This window comes from Hyperolius riggenbachi, chromosome 9 (genome assembly GCF_040937935.1).
Source record: "Hyperolius riggenbachi isolate aHypRig1 chromosome 9, aHypRig1.pri, whole genome shotgun sequence".
In the NCBI taxonomy this organism is placed as follows: domain Eukaryota; kingdom Metazoa; phylum Chordata; class Amphibia; order Anura; family Hyperoliidae; genus Hyperolius; species Hyperolius riggenbachi.
Window position 1 is genome coordinate 25461417 of NC_090654.1, and position 23252 is coordinate 25484668.

A 23252-nucleotide genomic window follows, 5' to 3' on the forward strand; every position below is an offset into this window, starting at 1 on the left:
AGTTGTAGTCAGTGTAGTGTAGTGGGAGTGTGGAAGTCTAGTGATTATTTAACTGTGTGTAGTGCAGGCAGGTTCAGTGCTGCAGTGTAGTCAGTGTAGTGGGAGTGGGGATTATCTGTGTGTAGTGCAGGCAGGCAGGTTAGTGCAGCTGCAGTGTTCACTTGTATATTCCAGTGACAGTTATACACTTGTACTATTTGCAGGCAGCCAGTCACACCGCCGGCGCCGCCACTCTCTGCCAGCGCTGTTCATTCATTCTGTCAGTGACCTTGTGCCGTGCCCAGTGCCCACTGCTCGCTCGCTGGCATATAAGCATCTCATTACACACTTGTATATTATTTCATTGACAGTTATACACTTCACTTGTACTATTTGCAGGCAGCCAGTCACACCGCCGGCACCGCCACTCTCTGCCAGCGCTGTTCATTCATTCTGTCAATGACCTTGTGCCGTGCCCAGTGCCCACTGCTCGCTCGCTGGCATATAAGCATCTCATTACACAGTGTGACATCCTTGTGTGCCCACTGCATCCTTCCTAGTTGTATATCCAGTGCCCACTGCTGTGCCCACTGCATCCTTCAGTGACCTTGTACTGTGCCCACTGCATCCTTCAGTGACCTAGTTGTATATCCAGTGCCCACTGCTGTGCCCACTGCATCCTTCAGTGACCTTGTACTGTGCCCACTGCATCCTTCAGTGACCTAGTTGTATATCCAGTGCCCACTGCTGTGCCCACTGCATCCTTCAGTGACCTTGTACTGTGCCCACTGCATCCTTCAGTGACCTAGTTGTATATCCAGTGCCCACTGCTGTGCCCACTGCATCCTTCAGTGACCTTGTACTGTGCCCACTGCATCCTTCAGTGACCTAGTTGTATATCCAGTGCCCACTGCATCCTTCAGTGACCTTGTACTGTGCCCACTGCATCCTTCAGTGCCGTTGTACTGTGCCTGGTGCATCCTTCAGTGACCTTGTACTGTGCCCACTGCATCCAGTGATTCATTACTAGCTACATGTCTGGCAGGGTTTCGCGGGGTGAGAGGAAAGGGAGTTCAATTGCCTCAGCCACTTCTGGGACTGCTCCACGTCCAGGGAGAGGACGCCCAGCTGTACGTGGTCGTGATGCAGCAGAAAGGGGGGCAGCAAAGCCTGGGCCGAGTCAGCGGACGCCATTGTCCAAATATTTTAAAGTTTCTGGTCCCCGTGTGGTGGTTGAGCAAATGAAACCTGACGTACTCATGGACATCATGACTTCCTCCCCGACCTCTACTGTGAGCACCACTCCAAGCAGCAGCAGCAGCAGCAGCAGCCAACGTCCCACGCTTTTTGTGACATCCACCCCAGCACCCACTGGTCAGCAGCCCTCCCAGGATGACAGCGTTCTGTCCCTCAGTTCGGCATCTGGGAACCTGCTGATGCAAGAAGCTCAGGACTTACTGGAGACTGATGTGGCAGAGATTGAGATCGGGCCACAATCACAAGCGTTGTTGAGTTCTGGTGATGAAGAAGAGGGGTCTGTGTCTGGGGATGTAGGGACAGAAGAGGAGGCGGGGGAGTCAGAGGAAGAGCTGGATTATGATGATGCTGCTGCTGATGATGATGTTGTGGACCCTAACTATGCGCAGCCTGCTGAGTCCGTGGAAGAATGGTCAGAGCAGGATGACGAGTCACCTCGGCCTAGGCAAGGATATCGCCATATGTCAGGCAGGGGCAGGGGCATCGGCAGCAGTGGGCGTGGAGGAAGTAGACAGGACACTGCTTCAGCCGGCACCACCACCATGCAACCCCCGGCAACTACTACCACACATTGTTCCGCTGCACCCTCTGCTAGTGGGGGCCGCAGTAAATTAAAGTCACCAGTGTGGGATTGCTTTGACGAATGTACTGATGACAAAAGGTATGCAGTGTGCAGGTTATGCAGCAAAAGATTGAGCCGTGGGAAAAGTCTGAGCAAGATGGGTACCTCATCCCTCCAGGGCCACCTGAGAAGCCGCCACTGCCGCGAGTATGCGGAGTTTAAGAGGAAGCAGGCACTGCTGGCAGGGGTTCCTGAGAGCAGAAGGCCCACCAGCGCAGCAGCATCATCCCTCCCTCAGGGTCGTGAATCCCCCACAGCAGCAGCAGTAGTAGCACGCAAGCGCTCTTCCACCTCGGCTACTCAGGACACAGACATTGAGGCTGGCAGCCAGTGGTCGTCTCTCTCCTCTGTCTCCCCTGCATCCCAGCGTCGTCAGACCCTGCTGAGCGACACCTTTCAGGGTCTGACCAAGCCTCTGCCTCCAAGCCACAGGCGGATCTGCAAACTAAATGGCTTGCTGGCCCGGGCCATGGCATCACAGCTGCTTCCCTACTCCCTGGTGCAGGAGGGGAGCGCCATGCGGACGCTGCTCCAATTTGGCATCCCCGAGTGGCAAGTCCCCAGTCGCCACTATTTCAGCAGGAGCGCGATCCCAGCACTCCACAAGTTTGTGGTGGAAAACGTGGCCCGTTCCCTGGACTACTCTGTGGGCAAGCGGGTCCACGTGACCATGGACTCGTGGAGTAGCAGATTTGGGACCGGTCGCTACCTGTCCTTTACGGCCCACTGGGTGACACTGATGGAAGGGAGGGAGGACAAGAGCGCATCAGCCCAGCTAGTGGTGCCACCACGCGGGATCAGGGGGGATGCAGAAGGGTCCTGTCACGACACTCCCTCTGCACCCGGAAAGCAAGCCCGCCTCGGCAGCAGCAGCGCCAAGCCTCGGCACTGCTAAGCCCTTTTAAAATTGGTGACCCTGGGGAAGGAGAGACTTACGGCCACCAACGTCCTGGCCGCCCTCAGGAAGCAGGAGCGGAGGTGGCTGACCCCCAGAGGCCTGGAAGTGGGGTATGTGGCAGCCGATAACGGGGCCAACCTGGTGGCAGCAGTGCAGCAGGGAAACCTCCAGCACATCCCCTGCTTGGCCCACGTGCTCAATCTTGTGGTGCAGCACTTCTTGCGCACCTACCAGGGGATGAGCGAGCTGCTGCAGGATGCCCGGGCGGTGGTACGCTTTTTCCGCCTGTCAGCCACTGCCTCTGCACTCTTGTCCACCTTACAGCAGCAGTATGGAAGGCCACAACACCGGATGATCATCGACATGCCAGTTCGCTGGAATTCGACTCTGGCCATGTTGGAGCGGCTGTGACAGCACAGGCTGGCTCTTAGGGCCTACATGCTAGACCCAAGTGTCCCCAGCAACCAGCAAGTCCCCATGATTACTGCCACTCAGTGGACACTGATGCAGCAAGTATGCCTGGTGCTGAGTCCCTTCCTGGAGGCAACCAAGATGGTCAGTGAGGAGCGGGCCTCTGTGTGCCAGTGGGTGCCCTTGGTTTGTCTACTGGAGCAGGCAATGGACAATTTAATTGAGCGTGGGGATGAAGCCCTGAGGCAGTTGGAAGAACAGGAGCAGATGGCAGCACAGTCCAGCTCAGAGGAGGGCTCACAGCAGGTAGTGGAAGAGTTGGAGGTCCCTAACCTGAATGAGGAGGAGGAGCAGAGTGCAGCAGGCGTTGTACGTGGATGGCGGTTTGAGGAGGACAACGACATGGCACAGGAAGAGGAAAGGCATGCGTTATGGGACAATGGCGAGGACGAGGAAGATCTTGCTGGCAGGGCCCACTTGTTTCCCATGGCTGTGCACATGTTGCGCTGCCTTCGCAGGGACCCCCGGGTGATCCAGATGCGTTCAAGGGAGGACATCTGGATTACCTTGATGCTTGATCCCCGTCTGAAGGGGAAGCTGGGAGACTTAATGACGCCATCCACCACCGAGCAACGCACCGAGCAACGCACAAGGGAGTTGAAGGAGGCCCTTGTGCGCAGTCTACTGGAAGCATTCTCCAGCCTTCCACCCCCACTGTAACTGCTCTGCCAAGCAGGGTCGGACTGGGACCTTGGGGGCCCACCATAGAAATTTGAACTTGGGGCCCACACATCCCTAGAGATCACCCGAACCTCAGATTTTAGGTTCGCGAACTTCCGCAAAAGGTTTGGTTCGCGTGAAGTTTTGCGACCCGCAATAGACTTCAATGGGGATGCTAACTTTGAAAACTAGAAACATTTATGCTGGCCACAAAAGTGATGGAAAAGATGTTTCAAGGGGGATGAGTGGGTTAAATGCAAAAAGTCCCGGGGAAAAATCTGGATTTGACGCAAAGCAGCATTTTAAGGGCAGAAATCACACTGAATGCTAAATTGCAGGCCTAAAGTGCTTTCAAACATCTTGCCTGTGTATACATCAATCAGGGAGTGTAATTAGTGTACTGCTTCACACTGACACACCAAACTCACTGTGTAACGCACCGCAAACAGCTGTTTGTGTAGTGACGGCCGTGCTGGACTGGTGCGCAACATGGCCAGAGTGCAGGCCGTGGCGGTTTTCAAGCCCATATGGTCGCCGGGCTGTGGTAGCTCAATGATAGAACAACAGTGACTGTCCAGCTGATCAAATTTGGTCTGTCCACAATGAAGCAACGACCTTATTATCTTCTTGTATGTAGGTAGGCATAGGTAGGAGTCCCAGTAGTTAGCTAGGCATAGGTAGGAGTCCCAGTATAGGTAGGTAGGCATAGGTAGGTGTCCCAGTATAGGTAGGAAGGAATAGGTAGGTGTCCCAGTATAGGTAGATAGGCATAGGTAAGTGTCCCAGTATAGGTAGATAGACATAGGTAGGTGCCCCAGTAGTTAGCTAGGCATAGGTAGGAGTCCCAGTATAGGTAGGTAGGCATAGGTAGGTGTCCCAGTATAGGTAGATAGGCATAGGTAGGTGCCCCAGTAGTTAGCTAGGCATAGGTAGGTGTCCCAGTATAGGTAGGAAGGAATAGGTAGGTGTCCCAGTATAGGTAGATAGGCATAGGTAAGTGTCCCAGTATAGGTAGATAGACAGACATAGGTAGGTGCCCCAGTAGTTAGCTAGGCATAGGTAGGAGTCCTAGTATAGGTAGGTAGGTGCCCTAGTATAGGTAGGTAGGCATAGGTAGGTGTCCCCGTAGTTAGGTAGGCATAGGTTGGTGTCCCAGTATAGATAGTTAGGCAGGGCCTGGCTGGCACAGTAATAGCAATTATCAAGGTCCAGCTGCAACAGATAGGGTTGTATAATGCTGTGTCAGTGGGCAACACAAAAAAAAAAACAAAGCAAAAAACAACACATCAGGAGAACATTAGCTCTCAAAAGAGCTGTTGAGGGGTGCTATTTTAGCAATAACAATCAGCCAGGAGCAAGCTAATAAGTCTACAAGAGCCTAACTAATCTTTCCCTATGAGAGTCTGCCAGCAGCTGTCCCTTCACTAAATACTGCAGGTGCACGAGTGAGTGTAATAGCCAGCGCTACCTGCCTTTTATAAGGGGGGGGGGGGGGAGTGGCTCCAGGAGAGAGTGTAGCCTAATTGGCTACAATGTGCCTGCTGACTGTGATGTAGAGGGTCAAAGTTGACCCTAATGGCGCACCATGGGGGCAAACCGAACTTCCGCAAAAGTTCGCCTTCGCTGGCGGACGCGAACCACCGAAAGTTTGCCTGGAACCGTTCGAGCCATCTCTACACATCCCACGATTGTGGTGGGAAAAAAAAAGAGCGAGGCCATGCACCAGAAGGTGGGCGTGGTCATGAAGCTTCATGGACAGGACGAAATGTAAATAGCAGCGTTGTAATTCAGAGACACTGCTGCCCAGCATAACTTTGCATAGAGTCCCGCTCCTTTAATATAAAGTAATGTCCTATTTACCATACATATGACATTGATTAGATCGTGAGCTCCTCTGAGGACAGTCAGTGACATGACTATGTACTCTGTACAATGCTGCAGAAGATGTCAGTGCTATATAAATACATAATAATAATATGGTAGGACATTAGACGATTACTATGGTAGGATTAGAGTGTGAGCTCCTCTAAAGACAGTCAGTGACATGGCTATGTACTCTGTAATGTGCTGCAGAAGATGTCAGTGCTATATAAATACATAATAATAATATGGTAGGACATTAGACTATGACTATGGTAGGATTGGAGTGTGAGCTCCTCTGAGGACAGTCAGTGACATGACTATGTACTCTGTAATATGCTGCAGAAGATGTGTCAGTCCTATATAAATACATAATAATATGGTAGGACTTTATGCTCTATGACTATGGTAGGGAATAGATAGTGAGCTCCTCTGAGGACAGTCAGTGACATGACTATGTACTCTGTAAAGTGCTGCAGAAGATGTCAGTGCTATATAAATACATAATAATAATATGGTAGGACATTAGACTATGACTATGGTAGGATTGGAGTGTGAGCTCCTCTGAGGACAGTCAGTGACATGACTATGTACTCTGTAATATGCTGCAGAAGATGTGTCAGTCCTATATAAATACATAATAATATGGTAGGACTTTATGCTCTATGACTATGGTAGGGAATAGATAGTGAGCTCCTCTGAGGACAGTCAGTGACATGACTATGTACTATGTAAAGTGCTGCAGACGATGTCAGCGCTGTAAAAATACGTAATAATAATATGGTAGGACATAGAGTATGCCTAGAAAGGAAAATGAGCGAGGGAAGTGGAAAGGAGTGAGATTGGGGCACAAGCATAACAATTGCAACCAAAACTCCCGGCGGTCTCCATGGTTACCATGCTGAGTAGAGGCGGAGCGTTATACATTAACAGCTCTCTGGGTTCAGCAGGACAGGTCCTCTTCACTCCGCTTTGGTTTAGCTCATCGCTGCAGCGTACAGTCAATTACTATGTAGCTCTCGTTGACATGTGACATGTATAAAGAGCCACATGGTGATCGGCTGCACAGCATGGTGATGAGCTATACTGAAGAGGAGCGAAGAGGACCTGTCCTGCAGCCTGGAGAAGATAATGTACACGTTGTTGCTGCTCTAATGGGTGATAAGGGGAGGGGGGACACTGACATCTTGTATACCTTTTAATTGTTTTATTTTTTTGAGGGGGAGGGGGGGGATGGAGGTAATGGAAGCCACCATCATGTGGGTGGCAAACAGTAGCTTTTTTGCTGGGGGTGAGGGGGGCTGGAGAACTGTAGTAACATCCCTGGGTGGGGTTGAAGGGGGGAGAAGTGCACTATAGGAAAGAAGAGATGGAAGAGGGATTAGAGGAAAAAGGGGGGGAGGGGGGAAGAGAGAGAGAGAGAGAGCAGGGACAAGATGGGACAAGATGGACGGAGGGGAAAGGAAGAGAGGGGGAGAGAGAGTCTAAGCTGGAGGGAGAGGAAAAGATTGGGGGAAGGGAGAAAGGTACACTAAAGCAAAACTGCTAACAAAGCTAACAGCCTTCCTATACACCTTTACAATTTCCAGTGCTGCAGTGCAGGTGATCAACATCCTTGTTATCACACAAAAAGAATCTTCGTACAGGACATGAAGTTACAGCAGTGTGCCTGCATACCTTCTGTGCAGTACTGATTCAGGATGCCTGGTTCCAGAGCAGGAACACAAGCAGCTGTGAGGTCCTCCTGGCTCCCGGAGCTTCTGTGTCTCTGTGTGTGTTCATGTCCCGGGTGGAGGGGCGGAGCTGCTGCTTGGACACTTCACTTTCTCCTCTCCCCTGCCAGCCAAGCAAGTGTCTAATAACGGCAGGGAGAGAGAGCAGGGCTGTCACAGGCAGCAAGGAGCTCCAGCTGATAAGAGCATTCATATCAGGCAGAAGTTAGCTGTGCACAGGACAAACCGGGAATTGTCTGCACAGTTTAGCTACAAGCCTGCCTGGAGCTTTGAAGTTAGAATTAGTGTTGTCCGGATCATGAACGATTCGGATCTTTGATCCGAATCTATTTTATGAGTCGATCATCCGAATCATCAAAATGAGTGATTCGGATCGCAAAAGGGGCGGGGCCAGGAGCGACACGCCCCCTCTCAGCGGGCAGCGGGGTCCTGGAAGCAGGGATCGCTCTGTTGGAGGGGAGCCAGCCTTGCAGGGAGACAGGCAGGGGCGTAGCAATAGGGGGTGCAGAGGTAGCGACCGCATCGGGGCCCTTGGGCCAGAGGGGCCCCGAAGGGCTCTCCCTCAATTACAGTATTAGCTCTCTATTGGTCCAGTGCTTATAATAATCACTTCTATAGATACTTTGAATAGTAATAATGATTAACAGACTATTCCCCATCCCCTTTTTGCTCCTCAGACACTGTAGTTGCCTTTGGCAGGTTTTGGTGCGCCATATCAATTGTTATGTATAGAGTACTTGGGGGGCCCAGTTGTAGAAATTGCATCGGGGCCCACGGCTCCTTAGCTACGCCACTGGAGACAGGTAGATGAGAGAGAGGGGACATGGGTGCCACTGCCAGATATGTGTAGAGCACACATACTGGCTATAACGTGCTGCTTATTACAGGCTGTCTGTTCCGTAGTGCTGCACAGTGAACACATGGGAAGCTTTTGGCTCAGCACAGCTCAGTAACTTTGCAGACAGTGTGATTGAAAGGCAATATATAATCCTCCTGCACTGGGCACTAAACAGCTGCACTTATCTTCTGGGAATGCTTTCTTTCACTGTGCGACCTTTTCTTTCAAAGTGTACAGATGAACATATAGGTGAAATATATGTAAAGCATATGACTTCAGCATGTGGGTATTACGTGCAAACATTTCTGCTCTCTGCTCGTCCCTCCTCCCATCTCTGTCCACTCCCTGCCCTCTGTCCATCTTCTCCCCTTCTCTGTGTGTCCACTCCCTCCCCTTCTCCTGTCCACAGACCTGTCCTGCTGTTCATTTCACCCCCGAATGCTTCCGGTAGTAAAATGATCCGAGATTCGGATCAAAGATCCGGATCTCTTCAATGATCCGATTCGAATCATCCGGATCATTGAAAAGATCCGAACTTCCCATCTCCAGTTAGAATCATACCGCCCCAGGCTCCCAGCCCAGCATCACATGGGGGGGCGGAGCTACCATGGCACAGCAGCCTCTCAGCGTGAATGATTCAAACGCTGAGAGGAAAATCTTTGTGCTGCAGGCAGCTATTTGTGCACACCAGGCTGGAGGCAGGGCCCACCGGAGATGTGGAGGCGGGGACTACCGAGCAAATCCTCGGTACTTCGGTGGGTCAGTCCGAGGCTGCTGCCAAGCCAGCAAGAGGTGCCTGCCATTGCCATTAGCAGCACAACAACAACCACCAGCAGCAGCAGCAGCAACTGGCGCCCCGGAGTCCTGAAGAGCCTAAGCAAGATCCTGTATGCAGTGCAGCAGCCCAGAACAGAGGTGCCCGCCACAGCATCCACCACCAACCAGCACAAGCAACGACTGACCACCATGGTGTCTGACTATATGGGGTCATCCAGCGGGCTCAATGACACCGACAGCCCCGTGGACCCCTTGGAGTACTGGGTCAAGAGACTGGACATCTGGAGCGAGCTTTCCCAGTACGCCCTGGAACTCCTATCCTGCCCTCCTTCCAGTGTCCTCTTAGAGAGATGCTTTAGTGCGGCCGGTGGCGTGGTCACAGAGAAGCGCTCTCGGCTCTCCCACGCCTCTGTGGACAAACTCACCTTCCTGAAAATCAACCAGGCTTGGGTGGAAGGTGAGTTCCTGGCCCCTATTGTCGGACACAGGGGGACATGAAGTGGCTGCTGCATGTGCTGTTGTTAACTATGCCTGCCTTTATAAAGACAGTTACTACCTGCCTAGTGCCTACCTTGGTTAATTTTTTTGGTGTTATGGTACTACTACCAGTAAGTTGCCATGGTCCTCCTTCTGAGCTGCTGAACTGACCGCCCGCTTTGTCCTCCTGACTCAGTCGCTACTACACTCTGCGTTCACACTGCCCAGGTCACTGGGTGCATTTAATTTTTTGGCCAGCACTATGACACTGTGCTACTACTACTACCACCAGTATGTTGGCATGGTCCTTCTGTGCTGCTGAACTGACCGCCCGCATTGTCCTCCTCCTCCTGACTCAGTCGCTTCCACCAATGTACTCTGTCTGCGTTCACACTGCCCGGGTCACCGGGTGCATTTAATTTTTTGGCCAGCACTATGACACTGTGCTACTACTACTACCACCAGTATGTTGGCATGGTCCTTCTGTGCTGCTGCTGCTGAATTGACCGCCCGCATTGTCCTCCTCCTCCTGACTCAGTCGCTTCCCGCTGCTGCACTCTGCGTTCACACTGCCCGGGTCACCGGGTGTATTTAATTTTTTGGCCAGCACTATGACGCTGTGCTGCTACTACTACCACCAGTATGTTGCCATGATCCTTCTGTGCTGCTGCTGCTGAACTGAACGCCCGCTTTGTCCTCCTCCTCCTCCTGACTCAGTCGCTACCACGGTACCACCAATGCACTCTGTCTGCGTTATCACTGCCCGGGTCACCGGGTGCATTTAATTTTTTGGCCAGCACTATGACACTGTGCTACTACTACTACCACCAGTATGTTGGCATGGTCCTTCTGTGCTGCTGCTGCTGAACTGACCGCCCGCTTTGTCCTCCTCCTGACTCAGTCGCTACCACGGTACCACCAATGCACTCTGTCTGCGTTATCACTGCCCGGGTCACCGGGTGCATTTAATTTTTTGGCCAGCACTATGACACTGTGCTACTACTACTACCACCAGTATGTTGGCATGGTCCTTCTGTGCTGCTGCTGCTGCTGAACTGACCGCCCGCATTGTCCTCCTCCTCCTGACTCAGTCGCTTCCCGCTGCTGCACTCTGCGTTCACACTGCAAGGGTCACTGGGTGCATTTAATTTTTTGGCCAGCACTATGACACTGTGCTACTACTACTACCACCAGTATGTTGCCATGGTCCTTCTGTTCTGTGCTGCTGAACTGACCGCCCGCATTGTCCTCCTCCTGACTCAATCGCTTCCACCAATGTACTCTGTCTGCGTTCACACTGCCCGGGTGACCGGGTGCATTTAATTTTTTGGCCAGCACTATGACGCTGTGTGGCTACTACTACCACTAGTATGTTGCCATGGTCGTTCTGTGCTGCTGAACTTACCGCCCGCATTGTCCTCCTCCTGACTCAATCGCTTCCACCAATGTACTCTGTCTGCGTTCACACTGCCCGGGTCACCGGGTGCATTTAATTTTTTGGCCAGCACTATGACGCTGTGCTGCTACTACTACCACCAGTATGTTGCCATGGTCCTTCTGTGCTGCTGAATTGACCGCCCGCATTGTCCTCCTCCTGACTCACTCGCTTCCACCAATGTACTTTGTCTGCGTTCACACTGCCCGGGTCACCGGGTGCATTTAATTTTTTGGCCAGCACTATGACGCTGTGCTGCTACTACTACTACCAGTATGTTGCCGTGGTCCTTCTGTGCTGCTGAACTGACCGCCCGCATAGTCCTTCTCCTGACTCAGTCGCTACCACCACTGCACTCTGCGTTCACACTGCCCGTGTCCACTGACAACTCTGCTGCGATGTCATTGCTAATTGCTGCAAAAAAAAAAAAAAATTACAAAAACCTCTCTGGGGCCTTTTTGGCGTCAGCCACTCATCCTCCTCCAGCGGTACCTTCGCCGCCAAGTGCCATTGGAACTCGCCTTCACCTCTTTGATTGCTTAACGCGTATATCCCTTTTTAAAACCACGTATTACCAATTAATAGCCCCATTTACAGTGGTGATTTGTCTTTAAAAGCTATTAAAAAAAAAAATTTTGTTGAAGTTATGTTGCCCCGTATCACCTCGATAATCCATGCAATTTGGGGGATTGTAGCATGTATGGGGGCTTTGTTATTAACGTTAAAAGAAAATCCGCCTCCGGGCGGGAATCCACGCGTGATTACGCCATTCACGGCAGAAAATCCGCGTGGTTGCGTGGACGCGGACGAAAATCCGCATGCGGCGGGGCCGAATGCGGATTTTTTTTTTTGCAACCACGCGGATTGCCGAATTCGTGGATGAGGCACATCCGAGCATCCCTGCTAGACATGACCATCACTAGTCTGCACAAGTAGAGTTTAAAAGTCGTTAGGGAATACACCCCACTGATACCTGTCCAAGGAGTCCATGGTAGTAGCTGCTTTACGAAAAAAAGATGCTATCAGGTGAAGCAATACAGCATAGGTAGGGGGCGACCCTCTGGAAATAGGCCACACCCAATCAATAAGAAGAAGAAACGGGAGACCCTTACTGTGTGATGCGGCAGTTTGTGGCCGAAACATATCTTCCTGTATAGTGGATATTGCAGCGCACCACATTGTTGGTGAAATCCGACTCCAGCACTAGGTATTTGGGGTTCACAACGACCTACAAGACAAAACTCACACATTACATGTTCAAGGAGAATGTTTGCAGTTTAGCCCATACAATATCCCCCCCCCCCCCCCCCAACCACCACCTTTGAAGATTCTACAGCCAGGAACAACTAGGGGAGTTTTAGGGTTAGGCAAAATCGGGGGGTCTTTAGGGGGTCTGTAGTGTTAGACACCACTGGGGGGATCCTTAGTGTTAGGCACCAGTAGGAGGTCTTAGGGTTAGGCACCACTAGGGGGCTCTTAGGGTTAGTCACCACTAAGGGGGTGGTTAGGGTTAGGCACCACTAGCAGGGTATTAGGGTTAGGCACCACTAGGGGGCTCTTAGGGTTAGGCACCACTAGGGGGGTCTTAGGGTTAGGCACCACCGGGGGGATCCTTAGTGTTAGGCACCACTAGGGGGTCTTAGGGTTAGGCACCACTAGGGGAGTCTTAGGGTTAGGCACCACCGGGGGTCTTAGGATTAGGCACCACCAGGGGTGTCCTTAGTGTTATGCTGGATCCACACCATACAATTTTTCAGCCGATTTACATGCCCGATCGATTATTTCCCGCATGTCCGATCTGAGGGTCGATTTTATGACTGATTTCCATTTGTTTCTATGGAAATCGTTCATAAAAACGGTCATAAAATCGATCGATCCTCAGATCGGACATGCTGGAAATAATCGATCGGGCATGTAAATTGGCCGAACAATTGTATGGTGTGGCTCCACCATTAGGCGCCACCGGGGGGGGTCCTCAGTGTTAGGCACCAACGGGGGGTCTTAGAGTTAGGGACCACCAGGGGGGTCCTAGGGCCTCGTTCACTTTGCACACATTGCCGTCCAGATTTTGGCAACGGGTGCAGGAGGCAGATACGCACCAACATCAGAAGTGCATCGACTGCACTGTCTGATGTTCACACTGCATACGTTCCATACCAATGCGGTCCGGGAACGCATGCTACACGCATTTTTTCCCAAAGCGTGCGGCTGACTAATTCACTTTCAGTGAATGGGATCAGCCACGCAACACATGCAAACGCAGATGGCGTACATTCGTACGCGTTGCGTTCCGATCGCACGGCCACATGCATTTTTATAATGTGAACGAGGCCTTAGTGTTAGGCACCACTAGAGGGGTCCTTAGTGTTAGGCACCACTAGGGGAGTACTAAGTGTTAGGCACCACTAGGGGGGTCCTTAGTGTTAGGCACCACTAGGGGGGTCCTTAGTGTTAGGCACCACTAGAGGGGTCCTTAGTGTTAGGCACCACTAGGGGGGTCCTTAGTGTTAGGCACCACTAGAGGGGTCCTTAGTGTTAGGCACCACTAGGGGAGTACTAAGTGTTAGGCACCACTAGGGGGGTCCTTAGTGTTAGGCACCACTAGAGGGGTCCTTAGTGTTAGGCACCACTAGAGGGGTCCTTAGTGTAAGGCACCACTAGAGGGGTCCTTAGTGTTAGGCACCACTAGGGGGGTCCTTAGTGCTTAGTGTTAGGCACCACTAGGGGGGTCCTTAGTGTTAGGCACCACTAGAGGGGTCCTTAGTGTTAGGCACCACTAGGGGAGTACTAAGTGTTAGGCACCACTAGAGGGGTCCTTAGTGTTAGGCACCACTAGGGGAGTACTAAGTGTTAGGCACCACCAGGGGGGGGGGGGTCTTTAGTGTTAGGCACCACTAGGGAGGTCCATAGTGTTAGGCACCACTAGGGGGGTCCTCAGTGTTAGGCACCACTAGGGGGTCCTTAGTGTTAGGCACCACTAGGGGGGTCCTTAGTGTTAGGCACCACTAGGGGGGTCCTTAGTGTTAGGCACCACTAGGGGGGTACTTAGTGTTAGGCACCACTAGGGGGGTCCTTAGTGTTAGGCACCACTAGCGGGGTCCTTAGTGTTAGGCACCACTAGCGGGGTCCTTAGTGTTAGGCACCACTAGCGGGGTCCTTAGTGTTAGGCACCACCAGGGGGGTCCTTAGTGTTAGGCACCACCAGGGGGGTCCTTAGTGTTAGGCACCACCAGGGGGGTCCTTAGTGCTTAGTGTTAGGCACCACTAGGGGGGTCCTTAGTGTTAGGCACCACTAGGGGGGTCCTTAGTGTTAGGCACCACTAGCGGGGTCCTTCGTGTTAGGCACCACAAGGGAGGTCCTTAGTGTTAGGCACCACAAGGGAGGTCCTTAGTGTTAGGCACAACTAGGGGGGTCCTTAGTGTTAGGCACCACAAGGGAGGTCCTTAGTGTTAGGCACCACTAGAGGGGTCCTTAGTGTTAGGCACCACTAGGGGAGTACTAAGTGTTAGGCACCACCAGGGGGGGGGGGGGTCTTTAGTGTTAGGCACCACTAGGGAGGTCCATAGTGTTAGGCACCACTAGGGGGGTCCTCAGTGTTAGGCACCACTAGGGGGTCCTTAGTGTTAGGCACCACTAGGGGGGTCCTTAGTGTTAGGCACCACTAGGGGGGTCCTTAGTGTTAGGCACCACTAGGGGGGTACTTAGTGTTAGGCACCACTAGGGGGGTCCTTAGTGTTAGGCACCACTAGCGGGGTCCTTAGTGTTAGGCACCACTAGCGGGGTCCTTAGTGTTAGGCACCACCAGGGGGGTCCTTAGTGTTAGGCACCACCAGGGGGGTCCTTAGTGTTAGGCACCACCAGGGGGGTCCTTAGTGTTAGGCACCACCAGGGGGGTCCTTAGTGTTAGGCACCACCAGGGGGGTCCTTAGTGCTTAGTGTTAGGCACCACTAGGGGGGTCCTTAGTGTTAGGCACCACTAGGGGGGTCCTTAGTGTTAGGCACCACTAGCGGGGTCCTTCGTGTTAGGCACCACAAGGGAGGTCCTTAGTGTTAGGCACCACAAGGGAGGTCCTTAGTGTTAGGCACAACTAGGGGGGTCCTTAGTGTTAGGCACCACAAGGGAGGTCCTTAGTGTTAGGCACCACTAGAGGGGTCCTTAGTGTTAGGCACCACTAGGGGAGTACTAAGTGTTAGGCACCACTAGGGGAGTACTTAGTGTTAGGCACCACTAGGGGAGTCCTTAGTGTTAGGCACCACCAGGGGGGGGGGGGTCTTTAGTGTTAGGCACCACTAGGGAGGTCCATAGTGTTAGGCACCACTAGGGGGGTCCTCAGTGTTAGGCACCACTAGGGGGTCCTTAGTGTTAGGCACCACTAGGGGGGTCCTTAGTGTTAGGCACCACTAGGGGAGTCCTTAGTGTTAGGCACCACTAGGGGGGTCCTCAGTGTTAGGCACCACTAGGGGGGGTCCTCAGTGTTAGGCACCACCAGGGGAGTTTTAGGGTTAGGCAGTGCCAGTGTGGATCACTTAGTGTTAGGCATAGAGAGGGAGGACTAGTGTTAGGGCAAGGTTAGGTTAGAGCATAGTAAAATATTGGAAAGATTACCAATATCTTTCTATTGGAATTAACTATTACAAATATCGGTAATTTTACAAATCCAGCGCCTTTTTTCCTGGGTCCCTTTTTAGATGTAGACAGGAAGGCCTTGTGACAACCTCCAGTCATACCTTCCTCTCACCTCGGGGCTGTAATCCCCCTCCCTGCATTCCACCTCTGTGCTCCCATTGTCTTTTAAAGGCCCTAGTTTGTAATATATTTGGCTTCTGCTGAAGTATTTAATCGAATCAGAGCTCTAATCTATTAACCCTTTAGCAGTCAATTTATTTAGAGGCTTGCAGGTGCTCGAGGCCAATTTATTTTAGCACATTTTTTTTATCTCTTGTTACATTCTCTTACTTCTAATAAGTACTGCTGTATTGTGTATTTATGGTCACTTGTCACAAGGGGGCAGTGTGAGACAGTAACACAGGACCTCTGCTTTCAAGTACAGGTAGTCCCTGAATTACGAACGCCCGACTTACAAACGACCTGATGATACAGATGGCATGGATTCTGTGTTTCCATGGGAACAAGTAAAAAAAAATGTTTCAAATTGGACTTGTAATGTTTGAGAAAATCCTTTTTTAAAAAAATCAAAGAAAAAATGGCTTTTAAACTAATATAAACAGGTACAAAGGGCAGAGGTGACACAGAGGGGGACACTGGAGACACAGGGGGGCACAGAGAGGATGTACAGGGGACAGAGATGGCACAATGTTCCAACTTAAGAACAGATTCAGGTTAAGAACGAACCTACAGTCCCTATCTCGTTCGTTAACCGGGGACTACCTAGTACATACTGTTCAGGCGCTAGACCCGGCATGGGCAAACTTGGCCCTCCAGCTGTTACGGAACTACAAGTCCCACAATGTATTGCAGGAGCCTGACAGCCACAGTCATGACTCATAAAGGCAAATGCATTGTGGGACTTGTAGTTCCGTAACAGCTGGAGGGCCGAGTTTGTCCATGCCTGCGCTAGACAGTTGGGCACAGGGCGAACCGAAAGACAGCTCTCCCTGCTGCCGCTAAACTTCCCAGCGGCGTTAAATACTGTTCCCCCTCTGAGTTGTAGTAACTCAGAGGGAGTTGTGATTTGGGGTCTGGCGATTGCTGGATCACCGAATTACAGTTACGTGGGGCGCGTTACATAGCATTGCTGCTTCGGCGCTGAGTGCTGGGTGCCGAAATGAACTACTTTGCTGCTTTCAGATTCTCTATTTTCTGCTACAGAGAGAGAGAAAAGTATTCCAAGAATTTACAGCACAACTAGTTCTGCCAACTGATGTGAAAAAAGCAGTGCACTCATCCCAACTGAGATTCACTCACCTTGAGTATGTAGTTTCCTGGCTTTACATCTGTTATATCAATCCACTGACAGTCAATGTCCGCGTTGTACGTGTCATAACAGCCAGGACTTAAACCCTGAGTGAGAGACACAGATTGTCACCGAGTATAAAAAGAGGCGGGACAGGAAGAGGAAATAGACTTTTGGGAGGAAGGACAATTATGCTAAATATCTGTAGCGTCCTTACCTACCTCATCTGCAGGAGTAACTCACCTGAGTGTGCGAGGTGCAGGCATATCTCTTCAGGTTCCCAAAGTCACAGGTGGTGTCCTCCAAGCAAAAGCTGGCCTTGTGTCCCTCTGCTACCTTCCTCCCCGTCGTGGCATCCAGCAGGTCATAATGGCTGAACTCATCCATGCTGTGATAGTGCCTGTCATTCAAAGATTTTGTGTTAAAGCGGGCCTGCCAGCCATAAAATCAAATTGAATTTGTCCGCTGCTCTGTGTTTATTATGCGGTTTGCAACCTGGCCCTGCATTGCAAGTAATATAATCATAAATGTTTCTGCTGTAATAAATCTTCACTCAGGCAGCCTGGCTCTATTTGGTACATTGCCGAGGAGAGGGAAACTTGTTATCTCTCCTCCCACATTCCTGCTCTTCACTGATTGGCTGAGGGCTGTTCAGGGCTGGTTCACATTGGGGTGATTCGTCTGCGCTTTGCTGATCACTGGCAATCAGCAAAGCGCTGCTACAATGTATGCCTATGGATACATTCACACTGCAGCGGTTGCGATTTCGATGAATCGCAACTGCGCTGCATGCAGCGTTTTGGAGGCGATTGTGCTGTGATTCTCGTTCTATTGAACGGGAATCACAAGCGCAAAGCACGCAAGAATCACAAGATTTTTTGTAAAATCGTGATTGTGAGTCGAACACCATCGCGGGCTAACAGCGCTCTGAGCGCCGAGTGTGAACTAGCCCTTAGTGTGACTCAATACACCTCACCCCCTTCAGAAGCTGCTGAAATACAATCTATGCTGTGCTCATGTGTTTACAAAGCAAGCTAGATATGACAGTGCAGTTTCTAGGAGGAAAAAGAGTAAGGGAGGAAATGACATCAGGATTAGCTTCAGTCAGTGGCAGGAAAGATAGAACATGCCTGGATCAGTTTTCTCTTTATTTACTACGGTATTTAAAATTCACTGAAATCAAATCATGGACAGTACTATACACATGTTATGTAAGTAGAACACGTATTTATCTACCTATATATGTGTTTTTTTCCTGGGATAGTATGGCTGTCCATGCTGCTTTAAAGAGGAACTGTAGTGAAAAAACGTAATGAATAACATTTTTTTTTTTTGCAATTTTTATTTATAAATGATTTAGTCGGGGTTTGCCCATTGTAACATATTTCCTCACCCTGATTTACTTTCTGAAATTTATCACCGGTGACATCTTCACTCCTGTCATGGGCAGCTCTGTGGAATGTTTATTTTTGAGAGTTCTGAAGCCAGTGAAATTAATACCTGGTCTCCCAGAATGTTATGGGAGGAGAATTACGCATATCTAAATAGCCTAGGGTAAGCATCACTGGGAGGGTGGGGCTACAAGCCAATATACAGCAAAGTGTTTCTGATGCTGAAACCTGAATATTTACCATAAAAGAGGGTATCCTTAATGTATTTGCATTTGTAGCATATGACTGACTTTAAGAGACACTGAAGCGAAAAAAAATATATGATATTATGATTTGTATGTGTAGTACAGCTAAGAAATAAAACATTAATAATAGATACATCAGTCTAATCGTTTCCAGTACAGGAAGAGTTTAGAAACTCCAGTTGTTATCTCTATGCAAACAAGCAATTAAGCTCTCCGACTAAGTTAGTCGTGGAGAGGGCTGTTATCTGAATTTTATTATCTCAACTGTAAGTGAACGGTTTACTTTTTCTCTGCTAGAGGAGAGTTCATTAGTTCACAGACTGCTCTGAAAGACTCATTTTGAATGCTGAGTGTTGTGTAATCTGCACATATTATAGAATGATGCAATGTTAGAAAAAACACTATATACCTGAAAATAAAAGTATGAGAATATTTTCTTTGCTGCTAATCTTCTAGTAATTATTCATAGTACACAACCAATTCATTATATCATATTTTTTTTTCGCTTCAGTGTCTCTTTAAAGGATATATCTGGCAAACTGAAAAAAAAAGTTGCAATCACCTGGGGCTTCTTCCAGCCCCAGTCTGTTTGGTCCCTCGGCGCAGTTCCGCTCTGAGCCAGGCCTCCGCTCTTCCCTCTGTAAGATCGCGACCTGCGGCCGGGTCGGGATCTTCTGTGTATGCGTGGGTGGGCCACTCGCCTCTTGTGATCATGCTCCCATTGCTGGAAGCGTTTTGCGCTTGCGTAGTTACGAGCGAATTGAACTGCGCAAGTGCAGAGTGCTCCCAGTGACAGGTGTGTGATCACAAGAGGCCCACGCATGCGCAGAAGATCCAGAAAAAAACACCTTGAATGTTGTAATAACCAGGACAAATGGGCAAATAAGATGTGTTGGTTTTGTTTACAGTAACATTGGTTATTTTAAAACTATAGGGAATGGCATTGGAAAAATAATGTATAGTGCATTTTTTTTCCCATTGTTTTCCCTTTAAAATGTATAGAAAGTAAAGTGATTACTGAAAACAAATATCACCCCAAAAAGCCTAATTTGTGGCGGAAAAACAAGATATTGATCATTTCAGGGTGATAAGTAGTACTAAAGTTATTGGCAAATGGAAGGGAGGAGTGCTGAAATGTGAAAATTGCTCTGGTCCATAAGGGGAAAACCCCCTTAGTGTTGGACTGGTTAAACTCGGTAAATGACATTTTGCTGTGGTACACTATGCAGTATATACTCGAGTATAAGTCTAGAAATTTAGGTCTGTTTCACATCATAAAAGTATAGGGGTCGACTTATACATGAGTCATAGACAACACTGAGCATACTGAGTAATGTGTGCAGTAATAGTGACTTTCCCATTTGCAGCAATTTACCCTGTGGTAAGTAATACTTGGAGGAAAGGAAATACCAAGAAAACACAGGTCTGAAAGTCCTGCCCACAACAATTAACAAGGAAAGGGGCAGGGGGAAATACTGGGCTGCATAAAAGGGAGTGAATAATTGCAGCACTTGGGGCCATGGAAGACGTATTGGCTGCACTTAACCCTCCTGGCGGTAACCCCGACCTACACTCTCGGGGTAGCCGCCGCAGAGGATTTCTCTGCCCCGGGAAGTTTTTTTATAATAAAAAATGTTTTATCCACTGTAGCTAGCAGTTCGCTAGCTAGCATTGCCCCCCAAGTCCCTCCACTCTCTACCGATCCCCCCCCGATTGCCGCCGTTATACGTACCCCCCCCCCCCCCCGATCCCGCGATGGCGCAGCCTCTCCAATCAGCGCCAGGCTTCGCTATGGGGAGGATCGGGATTGTGCATGACGTCAGACGTCATGTCAGATCATCGCCATAGCGACGACTGAAGCACATTGAGGAGGCTGCGGCTCTCGCGGGATCGCGGCTAGGTAACGTATAGCGGCGGCAATCGGGGGGGATCAGAAGGATGCGGGGGGACTTAGGGAACAATGGTAGCTAGTCTAGTGCTAGCTACCAAGGATAAAACAATTTTATTTAAAAAAAATCTCTCCCACGGACGCAGCCTTAGAAACTGCGTACCGCCAGGAGGGTTAAAGGAGTTATCAGGCGTTTTTAAAGAAAATAAGTACTACTTACCCGGGGCTTCCTCCAGCCCGAAGCTCCCAGCATGTCCCTCACCGCAGCTCTCCCCGCAGCCGTTCGCCGCCACTGCCTCTCGGTCCCCGGCGATGACGTCAGGCTGACCTGGAGGTCGGCCTGTACTGCGCCTGCGCGAGCGGCGCTGTCAATCACCGCCACGTGGACCGGAGCGTACTGCGCAGGCACGAGGTGTCCTGCGCCTCCTGCTGCACTCATTCACAGACGTAATTGTGCTGGATTTTAAAATGTGTAATCGGAACTCGCTATATAGTAGCAGCAGTGTGCTGCAGCAAAATGTCAATTTTTTGGAGTTTGAAAAGCATTTTTTCTTTGATTTTTTTAAATCGTTTTTCTCAAAAACTAAAAGTTCTTTTTGAAAAAAAATGTTTTTTTTCCCCCACAGAATAAAAATGAGCATTTTTGGATAATTATGATTATGAACAAAATGTATTATGGTTGAATTTTCCAGAAATTTTACAGTATGGTTTTGCACCATAATTGCAAATTTCAATGCAAAACTACAATTGGGCAAAATTCAAAGCTGTTTATGTTGTATTTGATCAAATGAACATGTACCAGTATTGGTGATGTTTTCAAACTATACATCAATTGCATGTATCGGTACTTGTGTCCAGTATTGCTTGCGGATTTTCACTAAAGTCATTTTCGCATCGAAAAGCTATTTTCGATTCTGAGACAATATGGTCATAGAAAAAAAAAATTCTTTCCAATGCAAAAATACATGAAAAACGCAAAAAATCTTTATTCTTACCACGAAAATTCACAAACAGCACGAAAATTCTTGAAAAATTTGAAAGATCACAAACTTATTCTAAAATGATGTGCGATGGCATTTTCGCTCGAAAGTCGAATTTGACATTATTTTCGCGAAAATGAATGCGAACAGAATATTGTAATATTTGCTCATCACTGCTTGTGTTGCTGGTTATCCTGATTGTATGGGGTGTGGAACTGCTCTATGTACTATGTACAGCGCTACGGAAGGTGTTGGTGCTATATAAATAAGAAATAATAATAACAATACTCACTGATGGCAGCTGTGCCAGTCCCAGGCCTGGCGTGGGCGTGTGGGCAGAAAGTCAGCTGTTCCCTGATTCTTCACCCTCTGCGGGAATCGCAGCAGAACTCTCACATCGTAATCGGTTGTGTCTGCTTCGTAGGCGGAGCTGTGGAAACACAAAGGGCAGAAAAACTGTAAAATCATTTCTCTCTTTTTCACAGTTCTGTTTTATTTCTTTAGAATTTTTAGTAATTTTAAAGAAATGCTGAGCTTTAACTAGGCATATATACAGTACTTTCAGATCGCTCCTCAAAGTAAAACTTAACCAGTTCAGCCTTCAGTTGTTTTCACCTCCCATTCATTCGCCAATAACTTTATCACTACTTATCACAATGAATTGATCTATATCTTGTTTTTTCAGCCACCACATAGGCTTTCTCTGAGTGGTACCTTTTGCTAAGAATTATTAATTTTTTTTTTTAAATGCATTTAAATGGAAATATTAAGAAAGAAATGGAAACAATTCATTATTTCTCAGTTTTTGCCCAGTATAGCTTTAAAATAATACATGCTACCATAATTAAAACCCATGTATTTTATTTGCCCATTTGTCCTGGTTATTACACTATTTAAATTATGTCCCCATCACAATGTATAGTGCCAATATTTTATTTGGAAATAAAGGTGCGTTTTTTCAGTTTTGTGTCCATCACTATTTACAAGCTTATAATTTAAAAAATAATAGTAATATACCCTCTTGTCATGCATATTAAAAAAGTTCAGACGCTTAGGTAACTATTTTTTTATTTTTTTAATTGTAATTTTTTTTTTAATTAAAAATTTTATTTGGGTATTTTTGAGACCGTGTGGGAGGTAAACTGTTAATTTTAATGTAAGTGTATGTATATTTATTTTTTTAAAAAGTATTTGAGTGCTGCTTGCTGTAATTCACATTACAGCCTATGGCGGCGCCCAAATGTCCTTGGAAGTATTACTCACAGCTCGCCGCAACTCCTCGTGTCTCTCTCCAGTGACGCACATAGTAAGATAGTATGCCACTAGAGGGAGCCAAAAAGTAATCCCAAGAGCTGTGACATGGCTGAGTTTCCGGTGCGGTGAGGCGAGTAGCCCGTGTATAGGCTCTGCTCTTCTCTCTGCATCGGCGAGGCAAGGGAGGTGGGGCACTCGGGGGGCGTGGTCACAGGCGCGCTTTAGGGCTATAGGCCCAGAGGCTGGTGTCTTCTCCGGCTCTGCCTCGGCCTGGCTGGCTCTGCAGCCAAAATCAATTGAGAAAGGCCCTGGTTTCATATATTCAGAGCAGAATCATCCACCAGGCAACCTAGGCAGGTGCCTGGGGCCTAGCAGGTGTGAGGGGGCTTACTCTGATCTTTCTCTCCACTTCAGCTTACCAAATTGGCCACAAGGAGGTGGAAACTCTACTACCTTGCTTAGGGCCCAATTACTATGGCACTATGGCGAAAAATGTAAAGTATGTGCAAACAGAGACAAATAAGAAGTAAGTTTTTTCCAGAGTAAAATGAGCCATAAATTACTTTTCTCC

General features: G+C 49.1%; 2 protein-coding genes across 2 annotated transcripts in view; one reads left to right on the plus strand and one right to left on the minus strand.

Moving 5' to 3' along the window:
• Positions 1-23252, minus strand: part of LOC137532064 (lysyl oxidase homolog 1-like) — a 54656-nt gene that overhangs the window by 11077 nt on the left and 20327 nt on the right. Inside the window, exons 3-6 of the mRNA XM_068252195.1 lie at positions 21720-21857; positions 17167-17323; positions 16935-17030; positions 12120-12235 (exon numbers count right to left, since the gene is read on the minus strand). Of these exons, the coding sequence (XP_068108296.1) occupies positions 12120-12235; positions 16935-17030; positions 17167-17323; positions 21720-21857 (507 nt within the window). The remainder of the gene's footprint in view (positions 1-12119; positions 12236-16934; positions 17031-17166; positions 17324-21719; positions 21858-23252) is intronic.
• Positions 8981-16137, plus strand: LOC137532065 (zinc finger BED domain-containing protein 6-like). Its single transcript, XM_068252196.1, has 2 exons — positions 8981-9552; positions 16060-16137. Exons 1-2 carry the CDS (start codon positions 9033-9035, stop codon positions 16068-16070), a joined length of 531 nt encoding a protein of 176 aa, XP_068108297.1. The 5' UTR covers positions 8981-9032; the 3' UTR covers positions 16071-16137.

Coding starts and splice junctions, on each gene's coding strand:
- LOC137532065 (XM_068252196.1), top strand. CDS start 9,033: ATGTGGAGGCGGGGACTACCGAGCAAATCCTCGGTACTTCGGTGGGTC.